Source organism: Rana temporaria, chromosome 13 (genome assembly GCF_905171775.1).
Source record: "Rana temporaria chromosome 13, aRanTem1.1, whole genome shotgun sequence".
NCBI lineage: Eukaryota > Metazoa > Chordata > Amphibia > Anura > Ranidae > Rana > Rana temporaria.
In genome coordinates, this window is record NC_053501.1 from 101540192 (window position 1) to 101560977 (window position 20786).

The window sequence follows — 20786 nt, forward strand, 5'->3', positions numbered from 1 at the left end:
CACACACACATATACACACACACATATACACACACACACACCTTTCGCCTTTCCTTTGCGCCATCAGAAGCCAAGAATCATAACCGGTACTTTACTGTACAGTGCACCATGTGACCCCATTCTCTTCTTCTCCCATATAACAAAGCTGGTGCTTGAAAACGGTCAGCTCAAGCTCCAGCGTCATCACATGGGGGTGTGGAGAGTCCTCAACCCTGTGTAAGCTCTGGTTTGGATCGACTCAAAGCTAACACAGGCATTTATAGAATAACCAAACAAGTGAAGGGAGCAGCAAGGGAGTGAAGGGAAAGTATCAGATGCCATAGTGTCCGGATCTAAAGGGAACCTGTTGCCTAGCTCTGAAAGCAGGGCAAGGGCAAGCTTCTCACTAAAAGAGATACTGTTGCATTTCCCATTTAGGGATAAATGACAGATACTCACTGCTCTATCACTTCCCTGCCACTCCTTCCTTTGACAGTTGCGGCAGTGTGAACCAAGACTTACCGTCAGACTTGTCAAGTCTCCCTCTATTGAGTGCAACGGAACTATTCTAATCGGAGCAAAACAAGTCACTGTAACTTAGAAAAAGATTCCTGCACTTGCATTGACTTCTGTAAAAGAAATCATATGCAAGCTGCCATGAAGTCACGTTGTGCGACTGAAACAGCGCAAGTGTGAACTGGCCCTTAGTGCAAAATACCTGGGGCCAGATTCACGTACCTGCGCCACGGCGTAACGTATCCTGTTTACGTTACACCGCCGCAAGTTTTCAGTGTAAGTGCCTGATTCACAAAGCACTTGCCTGTAAACTTACGGCGGTGTAACGTAAAGGCGTCCGGCGCAAGCCCGCCTAATTCAAATGGGGCGTGTACCATTTAAATTAGGTGCGCTCCCGCGCCGGACGTACTGCGCATGCTCCGTTTTGAAATTCCCGCCGTGCTTTGCGCGAAGTGACGTCATTTTTTTGAACGGCGACGTGCGTAATGTACTTTCGTATTCCCGGACGTCTTACGCAAAAAAAATTTTTTGAAATTCGACGCGGGAACCACGGCCATACTTTAACATGGCTCGTCTAAAGTTATGCCATGTAAAAACAGGCTTAACTTTGCGACGGGAAAAAAATTACTAGCGATGACGTAACGAACGCGAAAACCGTTGTGGATCGCCGTAAAAGCTCATTTGCATACCCGACGCTGGAAAACGACGCAAACTCCACCCAGCGGCGGCCAAAGAGTTGCAGCCTAAGATCTGAAGGCGTACGAAGCCGTAAGCCTGTCGGATCTTAGCCAAAAGCCGTCGTATCTTGTTTGTGAATCACAATTTAAGATACGACGCGGCGAATTTGAAAATACGCCGGAGTATCAGTAGATACTCCGGCGTATCTCGTCTGTGAATCTGGCCCCTGGTATTTGCCAATATAGGGGGAATATGTGACCACCTGATAGATAATGTGCAGAGAAGAGATTGTGCCTAATGGCCACATGATGCAGGGACTGATAACACTGGAGGTGTCTGCATCCAATTAATGGGTTTGTCGCGATTGCTGTCTTCTGTGACCTCATCTCATTCTTATCAGGTAGGGGCGGCATCTCGGTCCACTTTCATCATATGAGTTTTAATGTTTGATACATTGTAGCCCAATAGGACTACCTTAATCTATTTGTACACAATATACACTCTGTTTGTACATTTATTAATGATCATTCTATTTTGCAACAGTTGTATGTGATGTTGTCATTGTATATTTTTTTCTGTTCCTAATTCTACTGTAAATATGTTATTTAATTATTATAGACTATCACCCTCCACGGGTTCCCGATGAAGCCGTAACGGCGAAACTAGTAGAACCTTTCTACGTGGGGTCTGAAGAAGACTATGTGCAGCTTCTTTGCACCACTAGTACTTTTTCTATTTCTGTCTGAACATTTTAAACATATGTCAAAGTTTCTATATATTTGTTTCTATGTTTTTGTAATAAATCTTTTTTACTTAATCAATTGTGCTTGTATATTCCATTTGTTTGGGGTTTGACCAGGCTTAAACATTTATTTGTTATATATATCCATTTTGCAACATTTAAAATTCCACATCCCATCCTGTCATAGGAATTTTCTCTAAAACTGCTGCCTCTTGGCTCCAATACCATATTCAACAGATAGGATCTTCTATATATATATATATATATATATATATATATATATATATATATATATATATATATATATATATATATATATATATATATATCCAACAAAGAGATGATAAATATTTCTAAGTATGCAAGTCAAGTGTAAAGGTCCATAATCAAATCTTACCTGCTGTAAACTGTCTCTGAGAAGTTGCTGGTCTTCTGGGTGGGCAAACTCCACTATGTCCTTCCCTAGGAGTTCCTAAATTGAAGGACAACACTTATCAGACTGAGAACATTTACTGTGAACTCCAAGCTAGTGACTGCAACACCATAAGGAATATAATATAGCAGGAACAGAAAATAAGGAATCTGCGGATTGGGGTAAGGTGGAAATCTTCATTGGGGACATCCGTTTTATTCACGTGGGAGAGAGACTTTTCTGACTTCCTGAAGCATCTCCAGTACAAGATGCAGGAGAAATTTCCTCAATGGGACAAGACATGAAAGAAAGAAAGAACTTGACAGGGGTTTTAACCCTTCCCTTCTCCATCCAAGACAAAAACATAAGGTTTTAGTTAATAAAATACTTAACCGCTTCAATACAGGTAACTCCCCCCCACCCTTTCTGCCCAGGCCAATTTTCAGCTTTTATTCACCTTTCAAATGACAATTGTGCGGTCATGCTACACTGTACCCAAAACAAAATGTTTTATAATTTTGTTACCACAAATAGAGGTGATCAATTACCACTGAAAGAAAGCTCTGTTTTTTTTTTTTTTGCTAAACAAATAAAAAAAATACTGAACATTTGGAAAAAAAATAAAAGTTTTTCTCTTTGTTTCTGATATAACATTTTGTAAATAAGTAATTTTCTCCTCCGCTAATGGGCACTGACGGCACTGATAGGCATAGATAAGCAAGCTCTTCTGAGCAGGGCCCTCTTAATCCTCTTGTATTTTATTGTATTATAACTTTATTGTCTCCTTTTTATATTGTAAAGCGCTGCGTAAACTGTTGGCGCTATAAATCCTGTATAATAATAATAATAAGCGGCACTATTGTGAACTGAAAGGCTGCACTGATGGGTACTTATGGGTGGCACTGATAGACATTGATAGATGGCACAGATAGGCATCACTGATGGGCACTGTTTGGCATCATATCTGTGCACTGACTGGCATCCCAGGGTGGCATACCTGGTGGCCATTCATAATCAGCAACTCCTGGTGGTCCTGGGTGGACATCCACAGGGGGGGCTGCTCTGAAAATCAATCAGCGCAGACTCCCCCCTGTCAGGAGAGCCACGGATACACAGCATTTCCTGTGTACACTGATCAGCCGTCACATGGCCTGTCACATGGTAAAGAACCTCCATCAGAGGCTCTTTACCGAGATCGGTAATGCGATATGTCAGACTCACACACCACACCACCAATCGCGGCTTATCCTGCTGGACATCATATGACGTCCAGTCAGGATACCTGAACCACCGCCCGGCCATCGTTTTGCTATAGGCCGGACGGGAAGAGGTTAAAAGCCCAACTCCGAGAAAATATAAAATTACCCATTGCACAGATGAGGTCACACTTAACCCCTTCAGCGCCCCCTAGTGGTTAACTCCCAAACTGCAATTGTCATTTTCACAGTAAACAATGCATTTTTATAGCATTTTTTGCTGTGAAAATGACAATGGTCCCAAAGTGTCAAAATTGTCTGAAGTGTCCGCCATAATGTCGCTGTCATGAAAAAAATCACTAATCGCCACCATTAGTAGTAAAAAATAAAACGTATTAATAAAAATGCAATAAAACTATCCCCTATTTTGTAAACGCTATAAATTTTGCGCAAACCAATCAATAAACGCTTATTGTGATTTTTTTTACCAAAAATATGTAGAAGAATACGTATCGGCCTAAACTGAGGAAAAACATTTTTTTTTATATATTTTTGGGGGATATTTTTTAATAGCAGGAAGGAAAAAATATTGATTTGTCGCTCTATTTTTGTTTATAGCGCAAAAAATAAAAACCGCAGAGGTGATCAAATACCACCAAAAGAAAGCTCTATTTGTAGGAAAAAAAGGACGCCAATTTTGTTTGGGAGCCACATCGCACGACCGCACAATTGTCAGTTAAAGCGACGCAGTGCCGAATCGCAAAGACTGGCCAGGTCCTTTACCTGCATTTTGGTCTGGGTCTTAAGTGGTTAAAGCGGGAGTTCACCCGAAATTTTTTTTTTAACATTAGATTCATGCTCATTTTGTGAAGGGGAATCGGGTGTTTTTTTTTTAAATCGAAGCAGTACTTACCGTTTTAGAGAGCGATCTTCTCCGCCGCTTCTGGGTATGGTCTTCGGGACTGGGCGTTCCTATTTGATTGACAGGCTTCCGACGGTCGCATACATCGCGTCACGAGTAGCCGAAAGAAGCCGAACGTCGGTGCGGCTCTATACGGCGCCTGCGCACCGACGTTCGGCTACTTTCGGAAAATCGTGACGCAATGTATGCAACCGTCGGAAGCCTGTCAATCAAATAGGAACGCCCAGTCCCGCAGCCCATACCCGGAAGCGGCGGAGAAGATCTCTCTCTAAAACGGTAAGTACTGCTTCGATTTTAAAAAAAACACCCAATTCCCCTTGACAAAACGAGCCTCAATCTAATGTTAAAAATGTACTTTTTGGGTGAACCTCCACTTTAAAGAGGAAGTTAAACGGGGGGGGGGGGGGGAAACCTGCAAGAGAAAGGCATAATGAGCTAGTATGCATAGCATTAACCTTAATCTAGGCTTACCTGTAGGTGCAAGTTGTGTGGTTGGGTTTACAACCATTTTAAGGCTTACCTGTATGTGCTAGAAATATCTCCTAAATCTACACGATTTAGGAGACATTTACAATGTCCCCGAAAGCTGTTGTCTTCTGCGCATGTGCCGATGTATTCGGCCAGTCACAGAGCCGAAGAGGGCTGAAGAGCGATGCTTCTAGCCAACGGGGACATTGCAGGCTTCAGTTTCAGGTAAGTGACACATAATGGGCTACTATGCGATGCATAGTAGCCTATTATACTTTACCTTTGCAGGCAAATAAAGAGGAAGTAAAACCCATTAGGGTTTCCTGCCTCTTTAAGTGCTAACTTGCTAAAACGAAAACAGTTATGACCCAACTTGTTGCATAAGGGCCCATTAACGCAAGAAAGTCATAAACTGCATTTTATTTAGTGCATTTTTTTTTTGTAAAATTCTTTTTATTGATTTTGACAGTTTATATAACACAAAAAAACATCAACAAAAAAATAAAAATGCAGCCGCCCCAGCACAACACTGGGCCGGTGAAAGGCCAACATGGCCTACGTACACAACCCGCCATTAAGTTAACATAACACCCTAACCCCCCCCCCCACCCTTTTTGCTCAGCTCCCACTCTCCCTCCCATGAGACCACCGGAAGATTGTCAGGTGTTCCGCCTCCCACTCCTCCCCAGGATTCAAACACTTCACCCCACATCACCTGATTTTACCCATTATCTGAAATGTTGAAATTTATGAGGAGACCCATACCCGCCATCAGGCCTTAACCAACAGTCAGGTCAGAGTTATACCAAGCCTGCCACACCCTGTCAAATTTTTTCCCACAACCCCTGGAAAGGTAAGTCGCCTTATAATACGGCATCATTGAATTAACCAGGCCCTTCCAAAAGCGCAACTCAGGTGCCTCCGGTTTGCGCCATTTTAACAGGATGGCTTTCCTTCCGTAAAATAAAAGGATGTTTAGCAGTGTCCGATGAGCCCTGGATGGCACCACCTCCTCCACTAATCCCAGTAAACATACTGTAATCGTCATCGGAACAGGGGTCAACAAAACTGCTGAGATACAAGAGGTGACCTCCGACCAAAACTGCTTGATCTGAGGGCAGCTCCAAAACACATGTTCCGCCGCTGCAGGAGCAAAAGTGCACCTCCAGCACTCAGCCGGCACCGATGGGTAAATAGTCGCCAGCCTGGCTGGCGTATAGTAGATCCTATGCAGAAACTTAAAGTGGATTAACCTGTCTCTGGCTGCCACCAGATGTTGGAATGGATGTGTCCACATTTCATCCCAGTCCTCCCCCTGGATATCGGGCACCTCACTCACCCACTTGTCCCTGCACCTAACGACCGCCCCTGGACTGGTGGCGAACAGCTTTCTATATGAAACCGACAGAGTCTTGGGAAGATCCTCTGTGGAGAGCAACTCCTCCAATCTCGATGGAACCAACTCTATGGACAATAATTTAAATTGAGATTTGAACGCATGACGCAATTGAATATAGCGAAACAGCTGATTATTTGGCAGATCATGTCTAGCTTTAAGTTGGTCGAAGGTAAGCAACTCTCCATCCATCGTGACATCTTTGAGTGTCTTGATACCCCTCGTCGCCCAGCCCATAGGATCGTCAAAAGAATAGAAGTGCGATAATTTAGGGTTCATCCATAGTGGAGTGGATGGAGACAAACCCCTATAACTGGGGTTTGCTAGAGCGACCGCAGCCTCCCATGCCTTAATCGAGGCCCTCATAGAAACAGTAAGTGGAAGATCCATCTTTACTCCCCTATGAATGGCCAACCGCAGGGTTTCGTACGAACCCAAGTGCGCCGCTTCCAACACCGTGGCCGAATCCCCCTCGTCCGACGTTAACCACCGATGAACAAAAACCATCTGTCCAGCCAAATAATATTTCTTCCAGTCTGGCAAAGCTAGCCCCCCCTCTCCCCAGGGTTCCTGTAGAGTCTTCAAACCTATCCTGGGCTGCTTGGGTGCCCACAAAAATGTGCTTGTGAGCCCATCAAGCTTCTTAAAAAAGGATTTGGGGATCCAGATGGGAGCATTCCTTAAAAAGTACAATATGACTGGGAGAATTTTCATTTTAAGCAAATTAATTCGACCTATGAGTGATAAAGGGAGTCTCTGCCAGGCCTGTATCTTTTGTTTAAAGAAAAGCAGGAGCGGGGCCAGATTCAGGGGCATATAGTCCTCTACCCTCGCCATAATCTTGACCCCGAGATACGTGAGCTGCGTAACCCACTGCAACGGTAGGGCCGGGTCCGCAACGTCCCTGGCCCCGGCGTCCAGCGGCAAGATGGACGATTTGGTCCAATTCACTTTCAACCCGGATTATTTAGTGCATTTTAAAATGCATTTTGGTGATGTTCTCTGCATATTATATTTCAAGCACTCAGACTAAAAACATGTATGAACTTATTCTGGAACAAAACACAGAAAAAAGAGCAATGCACAGTACCAGTGCAGGAAAGAAAACAGGTGTAGGACCCGTCTGAAGCACCGACTGCATCCTGTATTGACTCACCTGTGGTTGGTAGCCCACAGTGGAAGCACACCGATGGTCAACAAACGTGAACATGCCACTGACGTTGTGCCGGGAGATGAACTCTATTGGCTGGCATACGCTATTCATATCTGTACAGTTAGGAGCGCTTGTTACCTGTTTAAAAAAAAAAAAAAAAGCCATTACTTTGGGAATAGCATTTACTTACAGCTGGTTGGGACTCCTCTGAAGCAATATCGTTTCTAATGAACCTCTGGACTTGAAACATAATATCATGGAAAACCAGAGGCGTAGCTTGCAGCTTGTGTGCCCTGATGCAAAAGTTGACCTGGCCCCTGGGCTGTTCTCACCCTGTGCTCCCTTTCAGAAATGGCTCACAGCTTGTCTCTCAGTCAATAAAATGGAGGGGTATGGAACGTGGAAGGCAAAGTGGAAGCCCAGTACTGAAGCGTGGCTGTGTGGCCCTTGGGCAGATCAGAGCTGGACTTTGTGGAGGATATGATAATATGACAGGGAGGCTGCAGGGGCCTCCTGGAGCTAGGGGTGGGGTTGCGATTGTGACCCCTGCAACCCCTTATGCTACGCCCATGTGGAAAACATCATCATGGAAAGCTATTAACCGATGACTCCTTTTCCAGGATTTCTCCAGGACGGTAAGCTCATGTGGCCATCCTGGAGGACGACTAGGGAAACCCAATGTAACCCCATCATTATCAGCGATCAGATGTTGTGCCCCCAGTTTGGGGAGTGAGCACGCACAAGTGCCCCCATAGCAAGCAGCTTGCTATGGGGGCACTCAGCAAAGGGGAGGGGCCATCATGATCCGAGAAGAGGAGGATCGGAGCTGCTCTGTGCAAAACCATAGCACAGAGCAGGTAAGTATAACTTTTTTTTTTTAATTAAGAACATTTATTATCACTTTCGTTATCAGTAGAAAAATTGCTACAAAAACAACCCACCTGCAATCTGCCAATAGCAACCAGGCAGAACTTGTTGCTCTGTCCAGTTTCCTGGTCATCATCTGGTAAGGAAACACCTAAACACAGAAGAAAAGAATCCAGCTCTCAGTAACAATCAAAAAGCAACATAATAAAATTGCTTAAATGTTGCCTTGTTATCAGGTTACATTTTGCAGGCTGAATGTATGAAACTAGTACTTACTCAAGCTCCCACTATTCTGCCAACTTGTTTTCCTTTTTGTCGATAAATAGCTAGGTAGTCGTTTTCAACCCCTGACACCTGAAGGAGTGTCAGCGCCTGACGTCACAGAGGCTTTTGGCAGGTGCCCATTAAAAACCTTGTGCACATTGTGTAGGAAAAATGTGCCTGCGATGGATGACTAAATCCGTCCACTCTCGCCTGTCACTAAGAATGTGTGCACTGCAGATTACAGAGAACAGGTTCCCAGACAGCAGTCCTATGGACATCAGGACCCGCGTCTGAACCTGCGACCTCTGCTGTGTCTGGCGATGTGCAATCAATCTTTGCTGCACACGGAGTGGTAGCATTGCCCTTCCACCACTAGATGGCAACGGTCTAATTCTCCCCTATGGGAACGTGCCATCTAGCAGGAAATTAGACGCTCCAGCCTGCTGGCTCTACAGGCTGGAACGCATTGTCATCTTATATGCGCCGCGCGCGGCGTTGATGATGTCACGCGCATGTGCAGCGAAACACTGACTCGGCTGGAACGCACCTGGCTTCCTTCACGATGGGCGTGCGTTCCAGCAGCCACTTCAGGCCACCTCGTCTATAGGAAAGGTAGGCATAGCACTGCAAGTGGGGCTTGTGTGGCACATGTGGGCATGCATATAGCCCCTTATTGGAAGTGCTGACGCTGAGACGCTCCACTATACTTCTGCACCTAATAGATTGGATGTAACCATTTACCTGGAGCCAGTAACTTGCTGAGTGCTCTTACTGAAAAGGCCAGTCATATTGTGGTATATATTTGTATTTTCATTCCTGTATACATTGCTGTGTCTAGTGCATTCTGGATGGTGTAATAACATTACTGATGGCTGGATATAGACATGGAGGGAGGGGAAGGGAAGGGTGGTGGACATGTGGGTGGGTTCCCTGCTATGCACCTCCTTCTTTGTGGGAGGGGTGTTTTTTCCACTTACCTAAGTTAGTATTTATTGAGACAAGTCCCATGGTGAGGAAGCACTGCAGACCACCAAGCTCTGAGGAAAGGGGTTCTCCCCTGAAACGCGTCAGCCCTAGCCACGGTCACGGATCGAAATAATATCGTGTTATGCCGATGGTGTTGGTTCTTTGCTGCATTGTTACTCAAGGCCTGTTTTTAACACTCCCTTTGTGAGTATTATGATTTGTTTTTACTATTTTAATAAAATCCACCAATCAGTATCACACTAGGTCGGTGCGCCCTCCGTTTTCCTCTTTGTGTCTGGCGATGTCTCTTCTTGCTGAGCCGCTTGGGATGCTGCACAGCTCCCTGGACAATCCCTCGGATAATTATGCCTTGTACCTTGTTTGTCATGAACCTTGAACACTTTTGCTCCTCCCATGAACTTCCTACTTAAGCCATGCCTTTGAACTTCCTGTTTGCCAGATTATTGTTCTCTCTCCAGCCAATATTTCGCTCTTGTAACTCCTGCTGCTGTCCGTAACTTTGCCACCACTCGCTAGCGACCCTTGGCTTGTTCCCCAACTAATGCTTCTGCTTGATCCCAACCTGCAACCACCTGTTACCAACCTTTGGCTTGTTTGCCGACTACACTTCTGCTTGATCCCTATCTGTTATGGACCCCGGCCTGCTCATCTTTTGATCCTGAGGACCACAACCTGGTACTATCAAACAGCAAAAATACTCTCTGCTCCATTCTCCGGCATTTACAGAGGAGATTGTTCTCCTGTGAGCACCTGTTTTTGAAGCGGTATAGATCGTGAGACATAACGAGATTACAGTACCAGAAATTCACCGAAACACTTAAAGTGTGTTTATTAAAGTGGTAGTAAACCCTTCACAACCACCTACAGGTAAGCCTATATTAAGGCTTACCTGTCGGTGCTCGAAATATCTGCTAAACCTCCACGGTTTTAGGAGATTATTACAGAAATGACGGGCGCCGATGTCAACGGCGCAGGCGCACTTTAGCAACAGTGATCGTGCCGTTCCTAAAGGAGCCCATGCCGTGACTGGTAGCTCCCGCGCAAGGGAGTGATGCCATTGTAGTTCCAGCCAATCACAACGCCGGAGCCACGATACCCGGAAGAAACCCCAAGGAAAATGTCGGCCGATCGAGCAGTGTACGAGGGCGGCTGCGGGGGCTTCGATTGGAGGCGAGTATTACATAATGAGCTAGTATGCTATGCATACTAGCTCATTATGCCTTTGTCTTGCAGGGTTTTTTTTGTTTTTACTTCAACTTTAAGCAGGGATAAGTTATCAGTGCTCAGTACACGGACATTCCCGGAGGATACTGCCCACCTAGTTAAAATATCTGTCCCCCTACACTATATGTATAGTATATATATATATATATATATATATATATATATATATATATATATATATATATATATATATATATATATATACACACATACATACATACATACATACATACACACACACACACACACACACACACACACACACACACACACACACGCACACACACACGCACACGGTTACTGTCTTGGGGGGGTCTGATCGATAAAACAGGAGGTCAAAAATCTTCCTCCCTCCCCCGGGATTTTCTCTTCTGAGCTGGTGAATTGGGGAGTGCGAATTCTGACACAAATCGCCAGTGAAGTGCTGAGATCCCAGCATCATAAACTGGCCATTTCTCTGTGTGTGAAGATGATCGGCGGAGAACATGTTCTCCGCCGATCATCTCCGTTTCATAAACCGTTAATAGACTGATCCTAGGGATCACCTTCACATTTTCATAAACTGACACCATATTGTGTTATTTGTCAGCTACGATAGTTCAAAGAGTGACAAATTTCGCTTGAAAAGAGCTTCCTCAGGATCCACTTGGTTGCTCAATCTACCTGTCCTCTTTTATGAGTGTATACTATTTCTACCAGATTGCATCTGATGATACATGTTTTTATGCTTTGCTTATTTTAAATGTGGAAATAAAAATTTTTATTTTATAGATGACTCTTTCTTGGATTTGTGTTTTGGCACACTGAAATCCCCTTTTCCCATTGTCCTCTGAAGGTACATGGGGAACTTTCTGTTTTCCTATTGATAACAGTGATTACTAGGAGGTATAAACTCTTCATTGCTCAAGGAACCCCTAGCAGCCCCTGGGAGGAACCCCAGGATTTTGTGGAACCCTAGTTGAGAAACCCTGCTCTATAGGCTCTGCCCAAGAGTTCAACAGGTCTAACTGGTGTTCTTTTTTGGTAATCGCCCACAAGTTTTCTATAAATTCTTACTGGAACAACTATAGGGGGAGAAATTAATGTAGAATTAAAGGGGTTGTAAAACTTAAAGCGGGGGTTCACCCTTAGAGGGCACTTTCTCCCCTTAGATTCCTGCTCGTTTTCTCTAGGGGAATCGGCTATTTGTTTTAAAATATGTGCAGTACTTACCCGTTTACGAGATGCATCCTCTCCGTCGCTTCCGGGTATGGGCTGCGGGAATGGGCGTTCCTTCTTGATTGACAGTCTTCCGAGAGGCTTCCGACGGTCGCATCCATCGCGTCACGATTTTCCGAAAGAAGCCGAACGTCGGTGCGCAGGCGCAGTATAGAGCCGCACCGACGTTCGGCTTCTATCGGCTACGAGTGACGCGATGGATGCGACCGTCGGAAGCCTCTCGGAAGACTGTCAATCAAGAAGGAACGCCCGCTCCCTAAGACCCATACCCGGAAGCGACGGAAGAAGATGCAGCTCGAAAACGGGTAAGTACTGCTCATATTTTAATACAAATAGCCGATTCCCCTAGACCGAACGAGCAGGAATCTAAGGGGAGAAAAAAAAAATTTAATAAATGGGTGAACTCCCGCTTTAAATAAAAAATAAATAAATAACACAACATACATACCATGCTTACCTTCACTGTGCAGTTCATTTTGCACAGAGTGGCCCCGATCCTCATATTCTCGGGTCCCTCAGCGGCTGTCTCGGCTCCTCCCTGCAAGAGTTAGCCCCCTTTTGGGAAGCGCTCTCCCAAGGGGGTTAGCTTGCGGGCATGCTCCCATGTGATACAGTGGTGGCCACAATCATTGATTTGATTGACAGCAGCGGGAGCCAATGGCTTTGCTGATATCAATCATCCAATAAAGAGCCCACAGGAGCTGGGAAAAACCAACACGGGATCGCGCCCACGGAGATTCGTACCTCAGGTAAGTAAAACGGGGTCTTGGGGTGGGGGGGGGGCCTGTAACTATTAGATGTTTTTTCACATAAGATGCATTAAGGTGAAAAATCGGAAGGTTTACAACCCCTTTAAGAAACAGTTCCAAGAAATTTGGCTGCAGGTTCCTTTAGGCTCAGTTCACATACATGTGAATTGGATGCATTTTTAACCGCATCAGAATTGCATGACTGATGTGAACTGAACTGGCTTTCTATGGAGCCGGTTCAGATATGTCCGGGCCGACCACAGTCCGTTTTTTCAGTCCGGTTCAGGTGCGATTTCAAGTAAAAATTCACACCTGAACCTGTGATCAAAACTGCACCAGACAGTTAAAAAAAAAATTGCACTATATGCAAACTGAGCCTTAAAGGGAAACCAGCACTAACGACACTACCTGCCTGAAGTTTACATGTTCTCCCTGTGCCTGCCGGGTACTCCGGTTTCCTCCCACACTCCAAAGACATGCTGGTAGGTTAATTGGCTTCTGTCTAAATTGGCCCCAGTATATAAATGTGAGTTAGGGACTTTAGATTGTAAGCTTCTTGAGGGTAGGGACCGATGTGAATGTATAAGTAAAGCGCTGTGCAAATTGACGGTGCTATATAAGTACCTTAAATAATAATAATAATAATAAAAGAAATAGGTTGCTCGCTCTCACTGATCTCCTTCCAAGGATGGCCACTTTTCTCAACCAATAATACTTTGAGCTGCCAAACCAGATTGATCGTGTAGAAATTGAACTTAGAACGGCATAATTAAAATTAAAGCGGAACTTTAGTCAACATTGAAAATATAACATGTAACACTGAACGGTTTCTCCCTAGGCAGTGCAGTAAGCAAAGAAATGTACCTTTCAGAAGACAAATCAGATTTATTCACTTGGCAGCTTTACACATGGGCGGTTCTCTTCATGTCCCGGCACCAGAAGATTGCCGAGAATGAGAAGGTCTCACGGGTCAGCAGAGCAGGGAGAAGTGATCAGGAGATCCTGGTCTGCTGACATCAGTCATGGATATCTCAGTACCTCGGACGGCTTGTGCAGTAGTTTTGGTCAGTGTAGGAGACAGAAAGCAGGAGCACTACAGGTAAGACAAACAGAGGCACTGCAGCAGAGACATACAGAGGAGGCACAACAGCACGCAGAGGCAGTACAGAAGGGACATGCAATGGGGGCAGTGCTGAAGACACACAGCAGGGCAGTGCAGGAGAAAGAAGCAAAAGGGACTGTATAGGGAAGACAGGGAGCAAGGGCAGTGCTCAAAAGATCTCAAGCGTCATCATATCACATATTATGCACAAATATGTGCCTGGGTATAAGACAAGGCTGTGAATGCTCTGCCTGCTTCTAAACCAGAAAACATAGGAATCTGTGGGCCTGGAAAGGAATACGATCATAGACATATACAGCAGAACCTGAGACATACATTTAAAAAAAATAGCACTTTTCATTTAAATATTCTGCAGAAAGACCAGCATTGACTTAAGTTCCGCTTTAAAGTGTTACTAAAGGCAATTATTTTTTATCTAAAATAATAAACATGTTATACTCACCTGCTCTGTGCAATGCATTGCACAGAGTGGCCCCGAACCTCCTCTTTTGGGGGCCCATGCTGGCGATCTTGGCTCCTCCCTTTCTCCGTATACCCCCATAGCAAGCCGCTTGCTATGGGGGCACACGTGTTCCTGTTCTTGGGCTGTGTGTGTCTATGAAGACCCTTCTCGTTTCCTCCTCACAGCATTTGATTGACAGCAGAAGCCAATGACTTCTTCTGCCGCCAGGACCCTGTGTGGCGAGGAAAAGAGGAGAGATCCAGGCGCGGATCGCTTGAGGACTGAGGTGGGAGAGGACAGCAAACTGAAAAACCTTTTTTACCTTCATGCATTGAAGGTAAAAAAAAAAAATTGGCTCTAGAACCACTTTAACTTCATTACAACGGATATGTAAAATAGAATGCTTTACTCCTAGGAAAAAAAATAAAAGTAATTCCTACCTGCAGGTGGCCAAGCTTTGATATACCCTGTGCAGTGTACAACCACAAACTGCGGCTCCCCGTCCTTGGGTGGGCCCAGGCCGTTTCTTCAAAAAAAATAAAAAATAAAAATCAACAGAAAAATTAACCAGAAAAAAAAAATAACAATGTGACATTCTTACATGATTGACAAGCAATATAAGTTTCCAAGGACCATTACCTGCATCTGTTCCTCAAAAAAGTCAGCCTGTTCATGGAGGTGGGGTCAACCGCAGTGTTTCCACACCTGGAGAAGGAAAAGCATTCACAAAGTTTAGCAAAGACCTCAACTGAATAGAGAACCAGCATACGGTACAACACCCCCTCACTGAATAGAGAACCAGCATACGGTACAACACCCCCTCACTGAATAGAGAACCAGCATACGGTACAACACCCCCTCACTGAATAGAGAACCAGCACACGGTACAACACCCCCTCACTGAATAGAGAACCAGCATACGGTACAACACCCCCTCACTGAATAGAGAACCAGCACACGGTACAACACCCCCTCACTGAATAGAGAACCAGCATACGGTACAACACCCCCTCACTGAATAGAGAACCAGCACACGGTACAACACCCCCTCACTGAATAGAGAACCAGCACACGGTACAACACCCCCTCACTGAATAGAGAACCAGCATACGGTACAACACCCCCTCACTGAATAGAGAACCAGCACACGGTACAACACCCCCTCACTGAATAGAGAACCAGCATACGGTACAACACCCCCTCACTGAATAGAGAACCAGCATACGGTACAACACCCCCTCACTGAATAGAGAACCAGCATACAGTACAACACCCCCTCACTGAATAGAGAACCAGCACACGGTACAACACCCCCTCACTACTGTGCATTGGGAGCTTCAGTCTCTAAAGTCGAACTTTAACTACTTCCAACCCAAGGCCGTCATATGATGTCTTTGAATTTCAGTGGGAATATCAGAATGATGGGGGCAGCTGCAAGCATCATTCAGATATCCTCGTTTTCAGCTGGCGATTCTGTGCACCATAAGAACAATCATAGCGGCAGTTCCGCCAATTGATCGTACTTACAGGCGATGGGATGCGACACACAGCCCCCCTCTCCCCCTCCTTCTCCGGGCTCTCCCGTGCCATCGGCCAAATGCCAAACCATAGAGATTTCCATTGACCAGATGGTCACCAGTCATCTCTATGACCCTCGGAGGCCTGGGCGAAACATTATGACATCACGTCCGGCCGGCGGATGTAAACAAAGCCGCGATTGTGGCTGGTAAGCACAAGATCGGTGAATTTTTTTTTTTTATCTCATGTTTTCCAGCCTGGAGGAGAGATGTGGGGTCTTATTAACCCTGCATCTCTCCATTCTCACACCATTCCTATTACAAGGGATGTTTACATTCCTTGTAATAGGAATAAAAGTGTTAAATGTTTGTTTGTTTTTGTTGTTTGTTATTTTGTTTTTGTTGTTTGATATTTTTTGTTTTTTGTTATGTTTAAACCAAGAGTCTGGCAGGTAAAATTTAGGAAGAATTTAGGCAGAAATAGGTAGGGAATGTACATTAGGTTAACAATAGTGGTAATATTTTCTACTTATTTCCTTTGTTTTTCGGGTAAATATCCTTGATTTTATGAAGTTTTATTTTGATATGTTGCAGGCTCTAATTACTGTTTTTATTTACTTTGGTCGGATGGCTAGCTTTGTTCTGTATTGTTTTTTTTATATTGTAACATAGATATATTCCTTCTTTTAAAACTGTCTATATGGTTTATATCTTTTGTTATAACTGAAAAAAATTATTTGAATAAAGAATTATATTAAAAAAAAAAAAAAAAATGTAAGAGAAAGTGTAAAAGATAAAAAAAAGTAAAGTAAATAAATTAAAATAAAAAATGAAATTATTAATATTATTATTTTTTTTAAACGCCCCTGTTCCCGGTAGCCCACGCTCAGAAGCGAACACATATGTATGTCCCGCCCACATATGTAAACGCCGTTCAAACCACACATGCCAGGTATCGCCGCGTGCGTTAAAGCACGAGCAACAATTCTAGCACTAGACCTCCTCTGTAATTCTAAACTGGTAGCCTGAAAAAATATATAAATTTAAGCATCGCCTATGGAGATTTTTAAGTACCGAAGTTTGGCGCCATTCCATTAATTTTAAAGCGCGACATGCTGGGTATTTACTTGACGTAATATCATCTTTGGCATTATACAAAAAAATTGGGCTAACTTTACTGTTTTTTTTTTTCTTTTAATTCATAAAACAGTTTTTCCCCCCCAATAGAACGCGTTTGAAAAATTGTTAGGCAAATACCATGCAAGATAAAAAGTTGCAACAACCGTCATTTTATTCCCTAGGGTGTCTGCTAAAAAAAAAAATCTATATTATATATATATATAATGTTTGGGGGTTCCAAGTAATTTTCTAGTATAAAAATAATAATTATTTTTACATGTAGGAGAGGAGTACCAGAATAGGCCCGGTATGGAAGTGGTTTTACAACATATATGATCAGCCGAAACTAAATCGCAATTTTGACTTGTGTGTAAATTCCTCATCTTGTTGGACCCACTTTCCACATTGGGAACGGACCACTTCTGTACAAAATTATCACCAAACAGATACAAGGATAAGCGCATGGGGGGGCGGAGGGGGTTCAAAATAATTGAGAGAGTGGGTGCAAAGGGAACGTGTTTGTGGCATTAGGAGTTTTAAGTGGACCAAGCCTGGAGACAGCACTAGTAGATGCAAACGGCTAATCTTCTAGTTTCAAAATAGTTCTGTATTGATAAGAGCCAAAACCGTCTCCCTCAGATTTGGAGTGATGGCAGCAGACTGCGACTCCTCGAGGGTAAGTACGCTCATCAGTTAAAGTGGGTGTAAACTTGTAGAGTATAAGATTTCTTATCATCTGTGCCCAGTCTTGCCACAAAGAGTTAATCCAGCTCCGAGCAATCTTCTTTCAGTGAGATAAACGGACAAACAGGAGTTAACTTTTGTCCGTTCTTCCCCCTTGCTGTGAATGATAGGTTATTTACATAGCTCATGCACTAGTCCGAGACAGGCTTTATTTTTTTAATTCCCACCCCGACTCCTTTTCTGAAGTCATCTGCTTACTTTTCTGGGTTTTGACTGAATGTTAGTGATCATAGCAGAATTTAGTGTAAGGAATACACAGGAGAAAATGCATATTGACAAGGGGAGTGTAGAGGAGGGCGGGGAGTCTACTGACATCACGACTCCACCCACAGAGCTCCAGACAACAGACCCACCCAAAAAATCTGCAGTTTTTCAGTTCTTAAAACAGACAGAGAGGAGACATTTGACAGGTAAGGATACCTGCAGGAGGCGTCTATATCCTTATAGATCAGCACTAAGGATGAGCTCCGGCGTGTTCGCATTGAACACGTGCGGAGCCCGCCAGGAAGTCGGCACCCGCGCTGCGCTAATCACAGCCAGGCAGACATTTCCCGATGCTCGGCTGCAAAGATCGGGAAATGTCTGCCTGGCTGTGATTAGCGCAGCGCGGGTGCCGACTTCCTGGCGGGTTCCGCACGTGTTCAATGTGAACACGCCAGAGCTCATCCTTAATCAGCACTATGGAAGTAGTTTAGAAAGGATGAGAGTGGCTTTACATCCACTTTAACTCCCGTGCGCGTGGGCAAACGCGATCGCTCGTTACAGAGCGGGGACCGGGAGCTGTGTGTGTAAACACACAGCTCCCGGTCCTGTCAGGGAGAGAAATGCTGATCTTCTGTTCATACAATGTATGAACAGAAGATCAGTAATTTACCCTAGTGAGGCCACCCCCCCTACAGTTAGAATACACCCAGGGAACATACTTAACCCCTTCCCAGCCCCCTAGTGTTAACCCCTTCACTGCCAGTGGCATTTTTATAGTAATCTAATGCATTTTTGTAGCACTGATCGCTATAAAAAAAGACAATGGTCCCAAAAATGTGTCAAAAGTGTCCGCCATAATGTCGCAGTACCGAAAAAAAACGCTGATCGCCGCCATTACTAGTAAAAAAAAAATATTAAGAAAAATGACATAAAAATACCCCCTATTTTGTAAACGCTATAACTTTTCCGCAAACCAATCAATAAACGCTTATTGCGATTTTTTTTTACGAACAATATGTAGAAGAATACGGATCGGCCTAAACTGAGGAAAAATATTTTTTTTATATATATATATATATTTTTGGGGGATATTTATTACAGCAAAAAGAAAAAAAAAATAGATTTTTTTTCAAAATTGTCGCTCTATTTTTGTTTATAGCGCAAAAACTAAAAACCCGCAGAGGTGATCAAATACCACCAAAAGAAAGCTCTATTTGTGGGAAAAAAAGGACGCCAATTTTGTTTGGGAGCCACGTCGCACGGCCGCGCAATTGTCAGTTAAAGTGACGCAGTGCCGAATCGCAAAAAGTGCTCTGGTCTTTGACCAGCAATATGGTCCGGGGGTTAAGGACTCACGTCTCTGTGGTCGATGGCTCAAAAGTCGCTAAGGCACAACAAATCTAGAATCTGCATGGGAGAGCATGGAGTGTGTTTGTGGCCTCTGTGATCAGAGTCAGCCAATAAGTAGATGATTTAGGAAATAAGATCTCACATGACCATTGTAAAGATTTCAGATGACAGGGCAGAGGACCCAGCCGACAAAGATAAAGAAGATTTTGAGGATGGAGCAGACCACCTAAGAGCAGAGGGGAGCAAGACTGCGGGTTGCGGGCATCAGCACCATCAGTAGGCCAAATGCAAGCAGCCTACTGTTAGTAGAAAGTGAGCTGGGACACCCATTACACAGGGACTGTTCTCCTAAAGTATATCCTCCCCCCCCGTCTTCTACACTGCCTACAGCATTTATAAAGAAAGAGAGGTTTGGGACTTGGTATGAGGCCAGGACAATAGAACATCAAGTGCCTCCATGCAATTTCATACAGCATGTTCAGTCTTTGATGAACTCCTGCAGCAGGTCTTCAGTCTCTGACCATCTCTTGTAACCTGCCCATAGACATTGATTATCTCCTGCTGCATGTCTGCAGCCTCTTGACATTTTTCTGTAACATTACATTTGCTGAATATTATATATGGCCCCTCAGTAATGCTGGGGGCTGCAATTGGCCAGCCCAGGGATGAGGCACTGTTCCTCCCACTGACACCAATGATGAGGCACTATTCCTCCCTCACGGACACCAATGATGAGGCACTATTCCTCCCACTGATACCAATGATTCGCCGCTATTCCTTTCACTGACAACAATGATGGGGCACTATTCCTCCTCCTATTGACCACAGGTGCTATGTAATTGACTTACTGCCACTGAATACCAAACTTGATACATCGTCTACGCCCTGTTGCATGTCTGCAGCCTCTTGACATTTTTCTGTAGCATTACATTTGCTGTATGTCATATATGGCCCCTCAGTAATGTTGAGGGCTGCAATTGGCCAGCCCAAGGATGAGGCACTATTCCTCCCACTGACACCAATGATGGGGCACTATTCCTCCCACTAATACCAACAATGGGGCACTATTCCTCCCACTAATACCAACAATGGGGCACTATTCCTCCCACTGACAACAATGATGTGGCACTATTTCTTACACATACGCCAATGATGGGGCACTAGTCTTTTCACTGCCGCTGAATCAATGACTCGTGCTCCCACTGACACCAAAGATGGGACACTATTTCACCAACTAATACCAGCGATGAAGCACTATTCTTCCAACTAGTACTAGGGATGGGGCACTATTCTTAATAATACCAATAATGGGGCACTATTCCTCCCACTAATGGCAGGGATGGGGCACTATTTCCCCTCCCACTGACAACCAAGCCTGGGACATGATGTACTCCCACTGGCAGCAGTCTGCAAAAGCCGCCCATAAACCTATCAAGAAATCTGTCAGTTCAGCAGAGACTGGGTGAATTTTGATCCATGTATGGGCTATAGCTGGTTGTACACAAGAAGATCGATC

General features: G+C 44.3%; 1 protein-coding gene across 1 annotated transcript in view; it reads right to left on the minus strand.

Annotated features, from left to right (window-relative positions):
- ARNT (aryl hydrocarbon receptor nuclear translocator) overlaps nucleotides 1-20786 on the minus strand; it is a 127481-nt gene that overhangs the window by 27222 nt on the left and 79473 nt on the right. Inside the window, exons 8-12 of the mRNA XM_040332902.1 lie at nucleotides 14976-15041; nucleotides 14777-14862; nucleotides 8404-8480; nucleotides 7466-7600; nucleotides 2313-2387 (exon numbers count right to left, since the gene is read on the minus strand). Of these exons, the coding sequence (XP_040188836.1) occupies nucleotides 2313-2387; nucleotides 7466-7600; nucleotides 8404-8480; nucleotides 14777-14862; nucleotides 14976-15041 (439 nt within the window). The remainder of the gene's footprint in view (nucleotides 1-2312; nucleotides 2388-7465; nucleotides 7601-8403; nucleotides 8481-14776; nucleotides 14863-14975; nucleotides 15042-20786) is intronic.